The sequence below is a fragment of the Podarcis raffonei genome, chromosome 3, assembly GCF_027172205.1.
Source record: "Podarcis raffonei isolate rPodRaf1 chromosome 3, rPodRaf1.pri, whole genome shotgun sequence".
Classification (NCBI taxonomy): Eukaryota; Metazoa; Chordata; class Lepidosauria; order Squamata; family Lacertidae; genus Podarcis; species Podarcis raffonei.
The window spans coordinates 27,699,575-27,721,245 of NC_070604.1; the positions used below are offsets into that span (position 1 = coordinate 27,699,575).

The window sequence follows — 21,671 nt, forward strand, 5'->3', positions numbered from 1 at the left end:
GCCTTCCAACATTTATAAAAACACAGTAAAACATTAAACATAAAAAACCTTCCCCACACAGGGCTGCCTTCAGATGTCTTGTAAAGGTGTATAGTTACTTATCTCCTTGGCTCAAAGGTTGCATAACTCCATACCCGCCAACATTTTTCTGATGAAAATTGGGATGTCCTAAGGAAAAGTGAAACATTCCATGATCAGATCAGAAACCAGGACAGTTTCTGTAAATCTAGGACTGTCCCTGGAAAATAGGGGCACTTGGAGGGTCTGTGGTAGGTTGCAAAAAAAAGAGAAAGAAAAAAATAAGTGGTGGTGGATGGATGAGAAATATGCTATTATTATTATTATTATTATTATTATTATTATTATTATTATTATTATTATTTACTTATACCCCGCCCATCAGATCGGGCCTCCCCAGCCACTCTGAGCAGCTTCCAAGAGGATATTAAAAACACAATAAAACATCAAACATTAAAAACTTCCTTAAACAGGGTTGCCTTCAGATGTCTTCTAAAAGTCACATAGTTGATATCTGATGGGAGGGTGTTCCACAGGGCTGGCGCCACTACCGAGAAGGCCCTCTGCCTGGTTCCCTGTAACCTCACTTCTCGCAGTGAGGGAACCACCAGAAGGCCCTCGGCGCTGGATCTCAGACTCCAATGCACTGAGAAAAATAATTTGACAGCGAGAAGGCTCAGTTAAACAGCTCCCTATTTCACCCCCCTTCTTGAGTGTTTCCCCCCTCTCTCATGGGATGTCCCTGAGCTTCTCCTTTCCAAATTAGTATAGTCCATTCTAAACTTCGTCGCCTGATCTTTGTTCAGTCAAGCCCTTAACACCTCCTTGTCAGGCTCCCCCTTTTTTTCTCTCACCCCCAAACACAGTCCTTCCATCGCAAATATTGTGAGTCAGGAATCTTGTATTAATCTGCAGCAAGCAATGAAACGTGAGCTTTTTCTGCATCACAGGTGCCCTGAAATGTGTTGGGTGATTTAGGCAGACCCCTGAAAGGCTGTCAGAAATGGGGCATCCCAAACTTGAGACGAGAGTTATGTCTCAAGCCAGGCAAGTGGCAGGTTTATTTTTCAAGGGGGATTGCTTAGGACTTTGCCTTGATTGGAACTGACGTGTCCTGCATGGCATAAAAGTGAAATGTTTAAGGATGGAGATGGGAGGACATCAGAGATAATGGAGAACACCAGCGGGGGCGAGTTCTCCCAGCTCTCTGCCATAAATACAGCCTACATTGAGAATGTGTGCATAGACTAAAAAAACACACACAAAACAGACTTGCCAGACCATCAATAGCCTTACCACATTATAAAACAGCAGACTTTAAATCTTGCAATTCAACCAAACAAGGCCTGATGTAATAATAATAAAAAAGGCCCTATACAGATTCACATCTGGCTTTTGTAACTGTCATCCAGAGAGGTAGTTGATATCAATTCTCTCAGAAACAGCTTTCATGAGAGACACATCGGCCCCAAACACACTTATTTAGCAAAAGCTTGCTTGAAACAAATAGAATTTAAACGAGGTTTAATAGGATTTCAATTCAGTAGTGAGTTGTTGTTTATAATTTTCTGCATCTGCATAATTCTGCCCTGCCTTCCTAGATTATACATGACCAGATGTTAAGGTTTTTCTCAGAGCTATTATCCCCACTGGTATTATTTATTTAGTTAGTTAGTTAGATTACTAGTCGTGCTCAACCAGGTTAAATGTATACCAGATCTGTCATAAGCATCATAATTTATTTATGCCCCACCCATCTGGCTGGGTTTCCCCACGCACTCTGGGCGGCTCCCAACTGAATATTAAAAACATGATACAGCATTAAACATTAAAAACTTCTCTAAACAGGGTTGCCTTCAGATGTCTCCTAAAAGTAAGATAGTTTTTTATTTCCTTGACATCTGGTGGGAGGCGTTCCACAGGGCAGGCGCCACTACCGAGAAGGCCCTCTGCCTGGTTCCCTGTAACCTCACTTCTCGCGGTGAGGGAACCGCCAGAAGGCCCTCGGCGCTGGACCTCAGTGTCCGGGCTGAACGGTGGGGGTGGAGACACTCCTTCAGGTACACTGGGCTGAGGCTGTTTAGGGCTTTAAAGGTCAACACCAACACTTTGAATTGTGCTTGGAAATGTACTGGGAGTCAATATAGGACTTTCAGGACCAGTGTTATATGGTCTCGGTGGCCACTCCCAGTTACCAGTCTAGCTGCCGCATTCTGGATTAATTGCAGTTTCCGAATCACCTTCAAAGGTAGCCCACACAGAGCACATTGCAGTAGTCCAAAAGGGAGATAGCCAGAGCATGCATCACTGCGACAAGACAGTCTGCGGGCAGGTAATGTCTCAACCTGTGTACCCTATGGAGCTGGTAGACAGCTGCCCTGGGCACAAAATTGACTTGCGCCTCCATGGACAGCTGTGAGTCCAAAATGACTCCTAGGCTGTGCACCTGGTTCTTCAGGGGCAAGTTACCCCATTCAGGACCAGGGAGGCCTCCACACCTGTGGGAGCCAGGAAGTCATGGCAAATAGCGCCACCTGGTGCCTCGCTGATCTCAGTGACCTGCATGTCCGTGCCTTGCAGTGTATTAAGTGCATAGCCTTATTTGGAGTTATGTTCCACCTCTGGGCAATGATGACCATATATGGCGATGGGTGGGTTTAAGCCATGACCGGATGTAGGTAACGTGAGACATTGGCAAACGGCCATGCTGGAGGAGAGAACAAAGGATAATAAAAAGTGACCGGAGGGAGAGGAAGAAGTCTGAATGAGCTGTCCTCTGTCCATGGAAATATTGCTGGCTCTCTGTGTCTTATTTTATGCTAAACAAGCGCCTTTTTTGACGGCTGGCTTCGTCACACACCCGCCCGCCCCCTGTCCCCCAAGAACAGTATTTCTGTCTTGTTAGGATTCAACCTCAATCTGTTAGCCACCATCCATCCTCCGACCGCCTCCAGGACCTTCACTGCCCTCACTGGTTCTGATTTAAAGGAGAGGTAGAGCTGGGTGTCATCCGCATACTGATGACCACCCAGCCCAAACCCCCTGATGATCTCTGCCAGCGGCTTCATAGAAATGTTAAAAAGCCTGGGGGAGAGGACAGAACCCTGAGGCTCATGGATGCGTTGGTTGAGATTCCTGCATTGCAGGGGGATTACACTAGAATCCTAATCCTTGGGATCCCTTCCAACTCTATGAACACCTAGAGGCCCACACAGTTCCCATCCCTAGTTTAGGGGGCACTGGTGTGCTACACTATGAAATGAAACCTTGCCAAGCATTCTGTTTCAATGTGTATTATTCCAGAAAATATGCTGTCATTATCCAGAGGGAGCCGGGATATCAATGCATTTATTTTACTACATTATACCTAGACAGTGCACAAAGGAGACGCTCAAAGCAGCGGCACTCTTTTTCTCTCTCTCAGCTGCCTCCACTGGCAATCCTGAAGCCAGATCAGATGACTGCTTAGTCAGGGCAAGGAAGCCCCATTGACTTCGGTGGAACTTAGGCATGCAATCACAGTGTTAATCGCATAACGTTCCCAAACCAGAGGCAAGGCGTTTTGAGGCTGACTTCTCTGAATTCTCTTGCTCCACCTGCCGTCCGCAAACAAGCCACTTCCTCCGGATCCTGGACCAACCCCAAATAATACACTCATCAGGATAAAGTGGCTTGCTTTATCCGAACGCGACGCTTCCAGATCCGCAGCAATACTAAGAAATGAAAGAATGAAAAACCACGCGTGGGCGTAGCCAAGATTTTTGTTGTGGGGGGCGGGGGCGGGGCAGGACTTTTGTTAGGGGAGGCAGAACCGACATGATTGGTCAGTTAGTTAAGTATTTCTAATGTTTTACTTGACGGGGGGGGGGGCGGGCAACTGCCTCCGCCCATGATACCATGGCTTTCAAGGAAGAGGCACAACTACGATATTGCAAAGTGTTTGGTGAACCTTGCCCCATAATCACAACGTAAAGCAAGGTCGTCGTGGCATAATAGTAAATAGCTCCGTGCAAATTGCTCTCCGTGGAGGCGTTTTGGTTTTTTCCAATGCAGATTTAAACGTTTTATTGGGACAAGGGGGTTAACTTTCATTTCCTTCTGCAATATACGAATCCCGATACTGGGGGATTGGACTAGATTACCCTCCAATTTAGGTTCCCTTCCAACTCTACCATTCTATACTGTTAACAACTGTATAAAAATCCTTGAGGAGGAGGAGGTGGGGAAAAGGAGAATTTAAAAAGACTTGTTCAGAAATCCTTCACCACTAGGAGTAGTCGTGGCCGAGTGGTTAAGGCGATGGACTAGAAATCCATTGGGGTCTCCCCGCGCAGGTTCGAATCCTGCCGACTACGGCGCGGATTTATTTTTCAAAGGGCCAAACTTTTAATTGAAGCGCCTCGATCCCAGCAGGGCGGGGGTTTCCCGGAAGAACCAGGATGGGGCCGCCAGAGGCAGCGTAAGCCCAGCTCTTGGGAAGGGAAACTCGTGACACGCCGATCTCCTCCTCCTCCTGTTCTCCAGCCTTGCAACAGCAGCGGCACTTTCGCTGCGCGCAACTCCCAGCAAAGTCTGCGCTGCGCCGGTGGAGCTTTGGCGACGCCATGCAGCCCAGCTCGGGGCCTGCCGTGCTGGTCACCACCAGGTAAGGCGGCTTGCGGTGCAGGGGCCTCGCTTTGCTCTGCCTGCCTGCCTCTTGCCGCTTCCCAAAGCGAGGAGGACGCGGGGCGTGGAGAGTTCAGGGGAGCCTTCCTGGCCGAGCAATCCCCGGGATCCAGATGTGCGCCTTGGGCCCGGCGCAGCAGCTGGCATGGACTGCCTTTCCGCCTCTTGCCGAGCAGGACGAGCCTCTCTGCCTGCGCCTCCTGCCTCTCCAGTAGCGCTTCCTTCCTTCTCCCTCGCGGCTCCCCTCTTCCCAAAGGGTAGCTGGTGCGTCAGGGCGCACGGGGATCTTTGCGCACCCGTCCGCCTGCTTCGGTTACAAGCAAGTCCAGAGCGTGTGGAACTGGCAGCCAGCTCCCTCCATCTTAGCCTTGGGTGGGTGGGGGGTTAATTTATTGTTCGGTGCATTGGTACCACCCCGCCTTTTTCTCCAAGGAGCTGGAGGGGGCGTGCATTTTATTGTTATTATTTATTACATTTTTATACCGCCCTTCATCCAGGGATCACAGGGCAGTTTGCAATGGAAAAGCACAGAATGCATTACATAGTAACAAAACAAAATCAGTACCCCCCCCAACTATGGTTCTCCCCCTCATTTAATTCATTCTTTTCCACGTTTATTCAAATGTTACAATACAGTTTTCTCCACTGCCATAATATCTCAGAATGACCATTCCAATCCTCAGTCCCACATCACTGTCATGTTGGCTCCCCAAATACCCTCAATAGGAACCCAACTGCCAATCTGGTTGATTAGTCTTTGATGTTATGTGAGGCATTCTGATAGAGCAATGCTCCATATGTTATTAACCCAAGCCTCTATTGGTATAATAGAGGTTTCCTTTCATCATTGACAATAACTAGTCTACTGGTTGAACAGGAAGGAAATTAATTCTTTAGATTTAAAGGTAGAATTTGGGGTCAAATCTAGTGAAAATAAGGCAAGTGCCAAATTAAGAGGGATTGATTGCTGGAGGTCAGATAAAAACATTTCCCCAAAATGGACCATGGTATACTTCTACCAAACATGAACATAGGACCCTTGACCTCTACAGCCCTTCCAACATAATGGTGAGCTTGAAGAATTTATCTTTGCAATGCCACCAAAATTTTAAGGGAAATTTCCTGAAGGTGAGCCAAAATTGTTTTAAAAAATGGATTACGCAATATAGATTCCCATGCTTTCTCACTTACTGAACTTTCTATGTCAGTTTCCCATCTCATTCAAATAACTTTTGTGTTGCCCGCAAAGTTGTCTAATATCATACCATATATCACTGAAACTGCCCCTTTCAGAAACAATAGAATACTGAAGTTTATATAAATATGCAGGGATTTCTGCTATGCAAAATGAACCATGGAAAGAGAAGAAGGGGAGTCACTGATATTTTAAGGTTGGCTAAATGAATATTCTGATATTTAAAGAAATGGCCTCTTTCATATCATGGCTAGGACTGTTACATAGCAATTCAAATTCTATTTTTTCAGTTATATGTTATTGTTTCGACATTTTCAACATATACAATCAAAACACAATCAACTATTGTCTCCTATTTTTGTCGACTTCCCACCCCGTTTTCAAAGGAGTTCTTATTTCTCCCCTTCTGCTACACCCTGTCCTCTATCTATTAAATCATAACCACATTATTATAATCTAATTACTTCTGTTGCTCTTAGCTCAAATCCTGCTCTCGAGTTCATCATACTATAATATTTCTTTAAGTAGTCCGTAAAAGGCATCCTTTCTCCCATAAAACACTTGTCATTAGATTCTCTTAATTTTGCTGTTCATTTTGCCAGTTCTGCACCACCTTCTATCTTACTTATCCATTCTTCTTCGGTGGGATCCTCCTCATTTAATTCTCACAACAACCCTGTGAGGTAGGTTAGGCAGTGAGGCAGCAGCTGGCCCAAGGTCACCTGGTGAGTTTCATGGCTGAATGGAGATTTGTAGAATTGTATTTTTTTAAAAAATAATATTTTTATTAAGTTTAACAATAGAAAAATAGGACAATAAAAACACAGAAAAACAATATAAAACACAACAATACAAACTTTCACAATACATAAAATACAAACATTTAACAAGAAGAAAAAAAAGAAGAACAGTCAACACACAAAAAATAAAATAGGAAAAAACACAAATCACTCTTTTCTAGTTATTTATCTTCAATTAACTTATTTTCCTGACTTCCTCACGCCTCCCTTTTTTATATCCCTTTTTAACAATTAGTTCAGCAAATTCATATCCTACTACTTTGTCCTTATACATTTTTTTAAAAAAATATTTTTATTCAGAAATTTTTCCATATAAACATAACATACATAAACATACAAAAACAAAAACAAAACAAAAAACATGTACCATTTCATATCCTAATTTTTTATACCTTCCTTCCCCGACTTCCTCATGCCTCCCTTTTCTGTATTCCAAATTCTTATCAATTACTCAGCAAATCTTCCCTTATTTTAATTTAACTTTAAGCTAACCTCCCTTATTCTCCTTGTCTTAACCATTGCTAATAGTAACCATTTACTTTCAATCCATCATCATTCTAACTTTCATTAACTTTGTGGTATTTCTTTAAATAGTCCTTAAATTTTTTCCATTCTTCTTGCGCTGTTTCTCTTCCCTGGTTTCGGATTCTGCTCGTCATTTCTGCCAAACCCATGTAGTCTATCACCTTCATCTGCCATTCTTCCAGTGTGGGTAGATCTTGCGTCTTCCAGTACTTTGCAATGAGTGTTCTAGCTGCTGTTGTAGCATACATAAAGAAAGTTGTATCTGTCTTTGACACCCCTTGGCCGACAATACCCAAGAGAAAGGCCTCTGGTTTCTTGGTGAAAGTATATTTAAATACCTTTTTAAGTTCATTATAGATCATTTCCCAGAATGCCTTAATCTTTGGGCACGTCCACCAAAGGTGAAAGAATGTACCTTCCTTTTCTTTACATTTCCAACATTTATTGTCAGGCAAATGGTAAATCTTTGCAAGCTTGACTGGGGTTATGTACCACCTATAGATCATTTTCATAATATTTTCTCTTAAGGCATTAAATGCCGTAAATTTCATCCCGGTGGTCCACAACTTTTCCCAGTCAGCAAACATAATGTTATGACCAATGTCCTGAGCCCATTTAATCATACTTGACTTAACCGTTTCATCCTGTGTATTCCATTTCAGCAGCAAATTATACATTTTTGACAAATTTCTAGTACTGGGTTCTAACAGTTCTGTCTCCAATTTTGATTTTTCCACCTGGAAGCCAATTTTACTGTCCATTTTAAACACTTCATTTATTTGATGATAATGCAACCAATCTCTCACCTTCCCTTTTAATTTCTCAAAATTCTGCAATCTCCATTTGTCCCCTTCCTTTTCCAAGATTTCCCAATATCTTGGCCTGTCCTTATACATTTTACCTCCCAAATTTCAAATTTTTATCTCTTATTACTAGAACCCCTTCATTTTATTTCAATGTCATCAGCATTCATACATTTTACAATACTTCTGTAAATAAATTTTAAATTTCCTCCAATCTTCTTCCACCAACTCTTCTCCCTGGTCTCGGATTCTGCCAGTCATCTCAGCTATTTCCATATAGTCAATTATTTGCATCTGCCATTCTTCCAAGGTGGGTAATTCTTGTGTCTTCCAATAGAGATTTGTAGAATTGTAGCGGAGGGGACCCTGAGGGTCATCTAGTCCAACCTCCTGTAATGCAGGAGTCGCAACACTGAGTCCCCTATCCAAACTGACCAGATCTGAACCTTTTGCCCAACTCTGGATCAAAAACTGATGTCAGCGTTGGGAGTCTGTTGGCACTGAAATGTGGCAATGAACTCTGATTGAACTCTGTCTGTGTTTTCATTTGCAGACCTCTTCAAAACACCCACACAGGGATCGATCTGTCTGTTCCAGAGTACCAGGAAATCCGGGGGAAGATGATGTCAGGCCATGTGGAATATAATATTGTCGCCGTGACGCAGCTGCCTGCTTTCAAATCAGCAAAGCACAAGCCAGAAGATATAATTCAGTTTATGGTAATCCACTATGAAACAGTTGTTGTTGCTGTTGAACTGTTGTTATGTAACAGAGAGAGCGCATATGGATACATGAGCGACACTGTGAATCTAGGATGTTCATGACTAGAGATGCGGGTGTAGGAATGTGGGTGGCACTGTGGTCTAAACCACTGAGCCTCTTCGGTGTGCTGATCAGAAGGTCAGCGGTTCAAATCCCCGCGATGGAGTGAGCTCCTGTTGCTCTGTCTCAGCTCCTGCCAACCTAGCAATTTGAAAGCACACCAGTGCAAGTAGATAAATAGGTCCCACTGCGGTGGGAAGGTAAATGGCATTTCTGTGTGCTCTGGTTTCCGTCATGGTGTTCTGTTGTGCCAGAAGCAGTTTAGTCATGCTGGCCACATGACTCAGAAAGCTGTCTGTGGACAAAATGCCAACTCTCTCAGCCTGAAGAGATGAGATGAGCGCTGCAACCCCATAGTCACCTTTGACTGGACTTATCGGTTCAGGGGTCCTTTACATTTTACCATCATGGCTAGAGCCTCATTGGTAGTTTGGGGCCCCTTTCTGAACAATGTGGGGAGGAAGGGACCCTGGACTTTAAAGGACCTTTGTCTGGTAATTTCTCCTAGGATTTAAGGCAGTGATGGCCAAACTTGGTCCTGCAGCTGTTTTGGGACTACAACTCCCATCATCCCTAGCTAACAGGACCAGTGGTGAGGGATGATGGGAATTGTAGTCCCAAAACAGCTGGAGGGCCAGGTTTGGCCACCACTGATTTAAGGCATTATGTTTCTACAGTGGTATCTCTAGTTGCAGACACAATCCATTCCAGGGTGCCGTTCGCAGCCCAAAAAGTCCACAACTACAGCAGTGCTTCTGCGCAAGTGTGGAGTGCGATAGAGCGCTTCTGCGCATGCACAAAGTGTGTAGAACGCTTCTGCACATGTGCGCGGGGCGAAACCCGGAAGTGTGGTTTGCTGCGTTCACAACCCAAAAAGCCGCAACATGAAGTAAATGCAACAAGAGGTATGACTGTATTTTGAAGGAAAACATGACAGATTGTATCCCCTTTTGCTACAAAAATTGGTTCTATTAAAAAAAAAGAGTTGCCTTAAGTATTCAGTGGAACAATGTAGCAGCTACTTATGTTGTAAGCACTCCCTGCAAACAAATACTCATATTGTGAAATATCCGAAGCAGATTGCTTTAAGAAAACGGCCATTTGTGCAGGTTTCTTGTTTCATAGGGGTAGATCTATATCTTGCACCAGTAGACTTTGGATGCGAAGAAAGCATTTGATTTTAGAAGACAAATTAAGATGTTTGCCTGTAGCACTGAGGAAACAAAAAGCTTCTTGGCAGTTTATGTTAATGGATAGTTGTAAGCTGGTTCCTACATGCCCATCCTTTGATAACTGTATTGTCAAACAATGATTTGCATGTGTCAATGGGTGATAATGCTTTGTATGTAATTGAATTACCTCCCCCCACCCCCCAATTTATATTCACCTGTATAATTGTTCTCAGTGGAGCAAGTTCACACATCCAGTCATTGAGTGTAGTAGAGATTTCTCAGCCGAATGTGTGAAATGGCACCACCACTCATTCTGTGGCAAGTGTAGACCAGACCAGACCTGAGATCTATCAGTCTAAGGCAAAAGTACAGGACACAACTAGGGCTACTGTGACTTCTAATCAGGTGTAGGTCTTCTTGGCACTGAGCCTAGTACAGTGGTACCTCGGGTTACATATGCTTCAGGTTACATATGCTTCAGGTTACAGACTCCACTAACCCAGAAATAGTACCTTGGGTTAAGAACTTTGCTTCAGGATGAGAACAGAAATCGTGCTCCGGCAGCACAGCAGCAGCAGGAGGCCCCATTAGCTAAAGTGGTGCTTCAGATTAAGAACAGTTTCAGGTTAAGAACGGGCCTCTGGAACTTAACCCGAGGTACCACTGTAATTGTTCTCAGTGGAGCAAGTTCACACATCCAGTCATTGAGTGTAGTAGAGATTTCTCAGCCGAATGTGTGAAATGGCACCACTCAACCAGTGTTTTCCATGGAGGTAATGTGAGAAGGAGGATTTTGTCATGACTCATTCACACACATGCAAGCCATCACTTGATGCCATCAAGTGAGGAAAATGCTTGTGAACCATTCCTTTGCCTCTAATGGAGGGATGGGCAATTTTTCAACCTCCAGATATTGTCAGTCTCCAGCTTTCATCAGTCCCAGCCAATATGCCCAGTCACCAGAGAAAATGGGAAGTGGAGTCTTGCAACATTCCTATCTGCTGCAATGAACAGTGCTTAAGTTTTCTTCAGCTTCAGTTTTTATGCAGGGCATGGCGAACCTGTGGTCCTCTGGAAGTTGTTGGACTCCAAGTTGGACTCCAACGACACCTTCTCAAGATGGAGGGTGAGGGAACAGCTGCAGTCGCCTGTGGTTCCTGCGCAATGTTTGCCATCTTGCCAAAGGTTGCAGGCAGCTTTACCTGCAGCAATTGCATGTTGATTGCCCTCTTAAAAGACAAAGTCCAGCAACTGGAGGAACGTGTAGCTACGCTCCAAAGAATTAGAGAGCTGGAGCTCTTCTTGGAAGCAACAGAGCACACCGTCTCCACCAAGGAGGAGACAGGGGACTCCCCTGAGAAGGAGGCTAGTTCACCAACACAGGAGCCAGATATATGGAGAAACGTGACTCAAAGAAGTAGGAGGCCCAGGGTTCGCTCTGATTGTTTAGAAATACGCAATCGCTTTGAGGTCCTTTCCCCTAGCATGGAAGACGAAGAGCAGACTCCATTTGAGGATCTCTCCCTCATTACAGTCGATCAGGTATATGAAGACGAGCAGCAAAGGCAGTCTTCAGGGAATGTGCAGGCGACCTTGGAACGGACAGCTCACGGAAGAACCCCGACCAGACCTAAGAGGAGGCGTGTAGTGGTGATAGGGGATTCCCTACTGAGGGGAACAGAAGCAGTGATCTGTGGGCCTGACAAGATGTCTCGGGAAGTGTGCTGTCTCCCCGGGGCTAAGATCCAAGATGTAACTGAACGACTGCAAGGAATCATAAAACCCACTGACAAATACCCCTTCCTCTTGGTTCATGTGGGAACCAATGACACTGCAAGCAATAGCCTCCAGAAGATCAAAAGAAATTACGAGGCTCTGGGCAGGAAATTGAAGCAATTAAATGCACAAATTGTCATCTCATCTGTCCTCCCAGTTGAACGACGTGGCCCAGGGAGAGAGGGAAAAATAGTGGAAGTGAACAACTGGCTTCGCAAATGGTGTAAACAGGAACGGTTTGGATTCTTAGATCACGGAATGCAGTTTCTTGAAGATGGACTTCTGGCAAGCGATGGGCTGCACCTCACAACGGTTGGTAGGAATGTTTTTGCAAAAAATCTCAGAAACCTCATCAGGAGGGCTTTAAACTGACTAATGTGGGGGAGGGAGACAGTGCTCCTGAAGGTAGGAGTCTATCAATTGATGAAGATGATCATCCAAATGTCATAGACCGAATGGAGCAAACAGCACGCAGACCTAGTGGTGGGAGGAAAAAATCCTTAAATAAGAGACACGGGGGAATGATTAATGGACTTCAATGTCTGTACACTAATGCGCAAAGTATGGGAAATAAACAAGATGAGCTTGAGCTCTTGGTACAGCAAACTAAATATGACATAATAGGCATCACTGAAACCTGGTGGGATAAGTCCCACGATTGGAATGTAATAATGGAGGGATACAATCTATTTCAGAGAAACAGACCAGACAAGAAAGGAGGAGGAGTGGCGTTATATGTCAGGGATGTGTATACCTGTGAAGAGATCCAAGATTTAGAACCTCAAAGCCAAAGTGAGAGCATTTGGGTCAAAATTAAGGGAGAGAAGAATAACAGTGACCGCATTGTGGGAGTTTACTATAGATCCCCAAGCCAAACGGAGGACATAGATGATGCCTTCCTGGAACAGATGGCCAAGCATGCAAAAGGAAGGGAGATAGTAGTAATGGGGGACTTCAATTACCCGGATATTTGTTGGATGTCAAACTCAGCCAAGAGCATAAGGTCAAACAGATTCCTCACTGGCCTTGCAGACAACTTCATTGTCCAGAAAGTGGGAGAAGCTACAAGAGGAACAGCCATTTTAGATCTGGTCCTAACCAATGTTGATGACCTGGTTAGTGGGGTAGAAGTGGAAGGATCATTAGGCGCGAGTGATCATGCTCTTCTGAAGTTTACTATACAGCGGAAAGGAGCAGCCAAGCATACTAGGACTCAATTTCTCGACTTTAAGAAAGCCGACTTCATAAAACTTAGGGAAGTGCTGGGTGAGATCCCATGGACAGTAATACTAAAAGGAAAGGGAGTTCATGATGGCTGGGAGTTTGTTAAGAGGGAGATAGTAAAAGCACAACTTCAGGCAATACCAATGAGACGGAAACATGGAAGGTGCCTAAAGAAGCCAGGGTGGCTATCTAAAGAACTTTTAACTGAGTTAAGATTAAAAAAGGATGTGTACAAAAAATGGAAAAGGGGGGAAACCACCAAAGAGGAATTCAAACAAATAGCCAGCACGTGTAGACACAAAGTCAGAAAAGCTAAAGCAGAGAATGAACTCAGGCTTGCTAGAGAGGTTAAAAGCAACAAAAAAGGCTTTTATGGGTATGTTCATAGCAAAAGGAAGAACAAAGAAACAGTGGGGTCACTCAGAGGAGAAGATGGTGAAATGCAAACAGGGGACACAGAAAGGGCTGAACTCCTCAATGCCTTCTTTGCCTCAGTCTTCTCCGATAAAGAAAACAATGCCCGACCTGAAGAATTTGGAGCAAATGATTCAGCAGAGGAAACACAGCCCAGAATAACTAAGGAGATAGTACAAGAATACTTGGCTAGTCTAGATGTATTCAAGTCTCCAGGGCCAGATGAACTGCATCCAAGAGTATTAAAAGAACTGGCAGATGTGATTTCAGAACCACTGGCAGTCATCTTTGAGAATTCCTGGAGAACAGGCGAAGTCCCGGAAGACTGGAGGAGGGCAAATGTTGTCCCTATTTTCAAAAAGGGGGAAAGAGAGGACCCAAATAATTACCGCCCAGTCAGTCTGACATCAATACCAGGGAAGATTCTGGAGCAGATCATTAAGCAAACAGTCTGTGAGCACCTGGAAAGGAATGCTGTGATCACCAATAGTCAGCATGGATTTCTGAAAAATAAGTCATGTCAGACTAACCTGATCTCGTTTTTTGACAGAATTACAAGCCTGGTAGATGAAGGGAACGCAGTGGATGTAGCCTACCTTGATTTCAGCAAGGCATTTGACAAGGTGCCCCATGATATTCTTGTAAAGAAGCTGGTAAAATGCGGTCTTGACTATGCTACCACTCAGTGGATTTGTAACTGGCTGACTGACCGAACCCAAAGGGTGCTCATCAATGGTTCCTCTTCATCCTGGAGAAGAGTGACTAGTGGGGTGCCACAGGGTTCTGTCTTGGGCCCGGTCTTATTCAACATCTTTATCAACGACTTGGATGATGGACTCAAGGGCATCCTGATCAAATTTGCAGATGACACCAAACTGGGAGGGGTGGCTAACACCCCAGAGGACAGGAACACACTTCAAAACGACCTTGACAGATTAGAGAACTGGGCCAAAACAAACAAGATGAATTTTAACAGGGAGAAATGTAAAGTATTGCACTTGGGCAAAAAAAATGAGAGGCACAAATACAAGATGGGTGACACCTGGCTTGAGAGCACTACATGTGAAAAGGATCTAGGAGTCTTGGTTGACCACAAACTTGACATGAGCCAGCAGTGTGACGCGGCAGCTAAAAAAGCCAATGCAATTCTGGGCTGCATCAATAGGAGTATCGCATCTAGATCAAGGGAAGTAATAGTGCCACTGTATTCTGCTCTGGTCAGACCTCACCTGGAGTACTGTGTCCAGTTCTGGGCACCACAGTTCAAGAAGGACATTGACAAACTGGAACGTGTCCAGAGGAGGGCAACCAAAATGGTCAAAGGCCTGGAAACGATGCCTTATGAGGAACGGCTAAGGGAGCTGGGCATGTTTAGCCTGGAGAAGAGGAGGTTAAGGGGTGATATGATAGCCATGTTCAAATATATAAAAGGATGTCACATAGAGGAGGGAGAAAGGTTGTTTTCTGCTGCTCCAGAGAAGCGGACACGGAGCAATGGATCCAAACTACAAGAAAGAAGATTCCACCTAAACATTAGGAAGAACTTCCTGACAGTAAGAGCTGTTCGACAGTGGAATTTGCTGCCAAGGAGTGTGGTGGAGTCTCCTTCTTTGGAGGTCTTTAAGCAGAGGCTTGACAACCATATGTCAGGAGTGCTCTGATGGTGTTTCCTGCTTGGCAGGGGGTTGGACTCGATGGCCCTTGTGGTCTCTTCCAACTCTATGATTCTATGATTCTATGATTCTAAGTTCCATCATCCCTAGCCAGCATTGTAAAGCATGATGGGAGGTGTAGTCCTATTGACACCCAGTGCGGGATTAAACCCTGTGGAGGCCCCTAGGCAGTCAAAATCTGGCCTTGCAAATTATCTCCTAATACTTGATTGTAGTCAATATTATTTTGATCCCTTGTTGCAGAGCCCCTAAAAGGTGTGGGGCCTATAGGGCAGTGCCTACTCTGCCTATATGGTAATCTGGCACTGATGACACCACATGTCCCCTATACTTGCACAAAGCCATGCGACATTAAAGCGACTTGGTTCCTTGGTTCCTTGTTAGACACCTCGGCTGCTCTGATTTCCATCCCTTTCTCAGGAGATAATTAATTTAAACATTCCAGTCCCCCACTGGAATGGCATTTTCATCCTGCGAAATATTTTTGGGTCACTGTGGCATGGTCAAATACCTTAAATAGTTTAGCCGGTGTAGCTAATCTGAAATCTTGAGCTTGTTGCAGGCAGTTGAAAGGGAAAGAAGGTATTCTTTCCCCACATGAGTGAGAGATGTCACATTCTGTTGCGTTGGTGTTTCCAACCAAAGTAGTTGTGGCATGAAAACCTACTCAATTTCACCATGACCTGTTACATTATCCAGAGCTATTTAAAGCTTATCTGAGCGGCTTCATCTTGCCAGCCACCAACCTCTGAAGTCTTGTGTATGTTTGTAATTATATACAGCAACACACTTAGTAAGATTCCTTTTATTATTATTATGTTTTTCATTTTAAGCCTAAGCAATAAGTAAAAGCTGGAATATGACCATAACGAACCTGAGATCTCCTAGGCACTAGGGTAGGGCTCAGGGGTACGGCTCGTGTTTGGCATGCAGGAGGTTCTAAGTTCAGTCCCTGGCATCTCCAGGTAGAGAGAGCCTTGTCTCAAATCCTAGGGAGGCCCTGACTGGCATTGTAACCAGTGCTGAGCTAGAGGAAGCAATGACCTGACTCAGCAGAAGTCCTATGGGGGAGATTAAGGTAAAGGTAAAGGGACCCCTGACTGTTAGGTCCAGTCGCGGACGACTCTGGGGTTGCAGCACTCATCTCGCTTTATTGGCCGAGGGAGCCGGCGTACAGCTTCTGGGTCATGTGGCCAGCATAACTAAGCTGCTTCTGGTGAACCAGAGCAGCGCACGGAAACGCCATTTACCTTCCCGTCAGAGCGGTACCTATTTATCTACTTGCACTTGGACATGCTTTCGAACTGCTATGTTGGCAGGAGCAGGGACCGATCAACAGGAGCTCACCCCGTCGCAGGGATTCGAACCGCTGACCTTCTGATTGGCAAGTCCTAGGCTCTATGGTTTAACCCACAGCGCCACCCGTGTCCCTTATGGGAGAGATTAGCAGCATTCAAAATTTGCCAGGCACATTTGATGCCTGGCTATCAGCCACTTGCGACCAAGTAATGATGCCCGGGTGCCAGGATGGTGCCTGACGTCTCCCCCATCTGGAGGTGCATTCCTGGGGATCCTAGGATCTTGCCTGTTTTCAAACACTGACAACACATCCTTTAGAATTCTCTCCGTGAGAATTTATCTGCACAATCAGAATGAAATTCAGGAACCTGGAAGCCGTCTTTGAGCCATCCGGCCCCCAAATGGCAACTAGACGTTCTGTTTTGGCGGCTGAAACCCTGGTTTTAGGAGCCATTTGGCACCTAGTTAATATATCTGAGTTTCTAACACTGGATCAGGAGATGTCAATAATAAAGCACAAGTGAAGTCTGAAAAGAAATTGCAGAGGGCAAGAGGGATTTTTCTCCTTCTACTCTACTTCCTCCCCAGCATGTTCCCTCTCTTTCTCTCAAAGGTACACATGGAGGCAAGTGTGTTCTTTTTCTCTCAGGGTCTTGTTCTTCCTCGTATTCTCATTTAATCTTCTCCTTTGCCAGCGTCACTGGGAATATGAACAGGGTGAGTTTTCAATAGCATTTATGCCAGGGCTATTCTTTCAGTATGGGGTTGCTTCATGTATTTGCTGGTGGGCTTATCAGATAGTTGGGCTTTCTGAGATATTTTTGTGTGCAATGTATGCTTCCACCCTCAGAAATAAAAATCCACACAATTATATACTGTAGTAAATCTGAGACGAGAATCCAGTGCATACTTTCCAGAGTGTAAGGCTCATTAAACGCAGTGGGCCTTACTTTCTGAGTGTGGCGCTGATAATGCCACGGTTGCAGGTTCGATTCCCATATGAGACACCTGCATATTTCTGCATTGCAGGGGGTTGGACTGGATGACCCTAAGGGTCCCTTCCAATTCTACATTTCTATGATTGAGTAAACATTTATAAGGTTACCCTGAACCCTCATCGCTTGCAGAAGCTGCAGGTCCCCCCCTCCCCAAATTATGCTTGGAAATTCCTTACTCTTTTCCTTGCTGTATTGAATTTGATTCTTTCTTTTCCTTCTCTTCTTTCTTTCTCTTTCTCCTAACACATTTAGGTGGCATTTTTATCTCTGATTCTGAGACCACTGTAAAAAGCATACAAAGCCAACAGCCTAGACCAGGGGTCAGCAACCTAAGGCCCATGGGCTGGAAGCAGCCCTCGGAGGTCGTTTGACCGGCCCGCAAGCTGCCCCTGGTGCAGTGCAGCACAGAGACTCACTTCCGCAGCTCTGAAAATCGTGTCTGCGCAGACGCTAAAAATCGCGGGTGCACACGCAATCCGGCCCACAGAGGAATCTCTGTGGGACCGATCCAGCCCAGGCAAGATAAACCTTGCTGACCCCTGGCCTGGACTCTCATACATGTCTTCACAGAAGCAAGCGCCCTTGAGTTCAGTGGAGCTTACACACAGGCAAGTCGTCTTCTTTTGCGATCACTCTTGGCTAAGTAAGATTGTCTTCCATGAACACGGTTTTAACAGGGAGTCCGTAAGTGACTGTGGAGGCCAGTTCTGGATCCACACCTCCTTCCACAGTGGGGGCATAGGTTTCCGCATGGGAGCTGATCACGGTGAGGGTTTGCCAAGTCTGCCTTCCTCTTTGCACATTTCTCCCTTTCACCCTGAATTCAAAGTTCATGACATCTTTGGTAAAGGCTGTTCTCCAACTGGAGCGCTCGCAGGCCAGTGTTTCCCAGTTGTCAGTGTTTATACTACATTTTTTAAGATTTGCCTTGAGCGAGTCTTTAAACCTTTTTTGTTGACCACCAGCAAGTGAGTATAGGATTGAAGGCTAACATCCAGGGGCGTTACAGCTCAGTCCATTGAGTATGAGACTCTTAATCTCTGGGTCGTGGGTTTGAACCCCACGTCGGGCAAAAGACTCCCTCATTGCAGGGGGTTGGTCTAGATTATTCTTGTGGTCCCTTACAATTCTACAATTCTATGATACTATCATTTTAGGTACTTTAAAAGACTTTGGACACATGGATAAATTTGCCTCTGGCCAGATCAGCATGGAGGGTGGCCGAATCTACTGCCATGCCACCAGCCACCCCTGGAAAAGAAAATGCAGTTAAAAAGGGGTGAGAAGGGGCTGGAGCAAAAGATATGGGCCTCAGACTCCCTAGGCCACCCTGCCTTGTGCAGAAGTGAGACCATTAGCTCTCGGTGCTTTCAGACCAGGAGACACCCACTTTGCTGCCTAAGTTGCTAAACTTAATGCAAACTTTCTCCCAGCTATTATTCTTCCTATGTTGTACTTTAGGGTTGGAGACATATTTATAGCACCTTTGATGCAGTGACAAGCTCTTCTGTGACATATCTTGCTGGATCGACCATTAATAGGGAGCATACGCTGTTCTCTGTGTGTACAGGTTTATTTTTAAGGATGTCATTTCTGTAGCAAAACTAAGAAATGTAGAAGAGCCTGAATCTTTTGAGCGGTATATGATGGGTGGTTCCAGTAGAGGGCACTCAAACACCATTCAAGAGCATACTTACCTAGGCCTGGAGGTGACCAGAAAGACAGAGTTCATTCTGGTGATGTTAAGAACAGGGAATGCACTGAGTGCTTGTGCTTGGAATCGTAGAATCACCGAATGGTAAAGTTGGAAGGGATTCCAGGGGTCTTCTAGTCCAGCCCCCCTGCAATGCAGTAATCTTTTGCCTAGTGCGAGACTCAAACTCATGACCCTGAGATTGAGTCTCATGCTTTACCGATTGAGGTATCCCAGCTTGTTCTTATTTGAAATCAATGGATCTTCTACACCAATCAATATGTTTATTATCCAATGTGATGGTGAAGGAGTTTTGTCCTGTGAATTAATAAGAAGAGGAGCTTCCAGTGTGGCTGTTTATTGAGAATTCAAGCTGACATGTTTGCATAAAGCTTTCACGGAGGTTATTCAACACCACCAGTTTATTAAACATTCATCCTGATACATTATCATGGACGTTATATGAAATTGCCAGGTTCTGGTGATTACCTCACACTTTTCCAGTGCAATTTTCTATCATTTTTGTTATCCGAGTTTTTTCCAGTAAGAAAAATCATGCAATGATTGTACTAGGAAGTGCAAGGTAGCAGTCAAAATTTGTGTGAATAAACAGCTCATCTGGATCTGCCCTTTAAGGTTAAATACAAGCCTATTTGGAAACTAAAAGTTGGTGGTGGTTTGAACCAAATTTGCTCCTAATCGTTTGGTGGTGAGCTTAGGCTACATCAGGGGTCAGCAAACTTTTTCAGCAGGGTGCCAGTCCACTGTCCCTCAGACCTTGTGGGGGGCCAGACTATATTTTTTTGGGGGGAGGGAATGAACAAATTCCTATGCCCCACAAATAACCCAAAAATGCATTTTAAATAAAAGGACACATTCTACTCATGTAAAAACACACCGATTCTTGGACCATCCACGGGCCGGATTTAGAAGGCGATTGGGCCGAATCTGGCCCCCGGGCCTTAGGTTGCCTAGCCATGGGCTACATCCTAGAATACAAGATGAGATTTATGGATCTGTGCTCACATTCAGTTTTTGTTTGTTTCAGTGCTGCTATGGTTTTCTTCTCGGTCTTTAAAATTATAGAGTTGGAAGGAGCTTTGAATCTGCAATATAGCATTCCTGACACTTGGCCACCCATGCTCTGAATAAGTATCACTCATTTATCACTTATTAAGTATCTTGCTCGGAATATTGCTGATTAGTTCTGTCAGCCTAGAAATGGCCTTGCCTTAAATCAGCGTGTGAACAGATTGTCAAAGTGGTCAACGCAAATCCGCAGAAGCTTTTTGCTCCTTGTACAGATAATCCCTTGTGAGCATTTCTGGGGCCACAAACAAAGGCAGTTCTGTAAACAAGGCAGAAACTGTGTCCAGAAGGACCCATATAGCAGAAGAATGGGCTCTTCAGGGCAACCGTTGCTTTCCTAAGCTCATAAAATTTGCAAGCATTCATTTAATTTCTTTTTTTTGATTTTCATTTATTTATGCTTTTCAAGTTTGTGCGCTGTGACAAGCTTCTCCATATTTGTCATTTAACAACAAAGACAAATTCTGCCTATTCTGCTTACAGGTTTCAAAGAAGTACAGCGAGATTGAGGAGTTTTATCAGAAGTTGGCTACACGTTACCCACAATCCTCTCTGCCACCTCTGCCAAGGAAAGTGCTGTTTGTTGGGGAGTTTGACATCCGGGAACGGAGAGCTGCGTTCAATGAGATCATGAGATCCATTTCCAAAGACACAGATCTAGCAACAAGTCCCGAGTTAATGGAATTCCTAGGTAACTCCCAAGCATGCTTTTGTAATGGTAACATGTCATTTATTCAATATCCAGTGACCCTTTAAGCTTTTGAATACCAGAGAAATTTCGCAAAATCAGCTGCATCTCCTATCAATTTTCAAGACACTTTTCCCCCTTCAGGTATTAAATTCTCATGTCCAAGCCCCTCTGCAAACCTGCTAGATTTGCTTTCCTACAAACCCTGTGCTCAGATTGGTTTTGAATTTCATAAATACTCCATTGCCTCATTGTGAGATTTGGTTGTAAAAGCACCCCATGACCTAGACATGTTAATGTGATTTAAGAAGAAAAAGCCACACCTTCGTTATTAATATGAGAAACTGTCTAGGCAACATGGGCTGTGTAATTTTCTCTCTTAAAAAGGCCAGAATTCTACACTAAGGTAACCCAAGTATTCCAGTAAGAGTTTGCAGCCTTAATTTTGTGTGTGTGTATTTTCTTGTTTTATATAATTTATTCAATACAGCTTGCTCACTGTACGGGGGGCAGAGAGCGATGTAAAGTGTAAAATCCCTGTCTGAATCACTCAGGATCTTTCCACTGAGATTTCTCTAGGCGTTATCCACACAATGAATTAGATGCCAGATTTATTTTTTATATTAAAAACCCCCTGGCATTTTCAAAACACTGAGTTCTTCATGGAATGCAGCCACTATGTTTGCACCAGATGATAGCAGAATTGCAGGATGCGCACTGCCATTGTTGTAGTGATGTTGCCAGTGGTGGACCTGCACAGCTGCTCATTATATGTATGCATGGCTTAAAATTGGATGGCTGACCTCTGGCCCTTAGG

General features: G+C 44.5%; 1 protein-coding gene and 1 non-coding gene across 2 annotated transcripts in view; both read left to right on the top strand.

The window, feature by feature from the left end:
- The first annotated feature begins 4,291 nt into the window (after positions 1–4,291).
- On the top strand, positions 4,292–4,373 carry TRNAS-AGA (transfer RNA serine (anticodon AGA)). The gene has a single exon. It is a non-coding gene; the product is annotated as a tRNA-Ser (tRNA).
- A 55-nt stretch (positions 4,374–4,428) lies between these two features.
- HS1BP3 (HCLS1 binding protein 3) overlaps positions 4,429–21,671 on the top strand; it is a 36,488-nt gene continuing 19,245 nt past the window's right edge. The window contains exons 1-3 of the mRNA XM_053380876.1: positions 4,429–4,663; positions 8,560–8,725; positions 20,650–20,857. Coding sequence (XP_053236851.1) covers positions 4,623–4,663; positions 8,560–8,725; positions 20,650–20,857 — 415 coding nt within the window. The 5' untranslated portion in view covers positions 4,429–4,622. The remainder of the gene's footprint in view (positions 4,664–8,559; positions 8,726–20,649; positions 20,858–21,671) is intronic.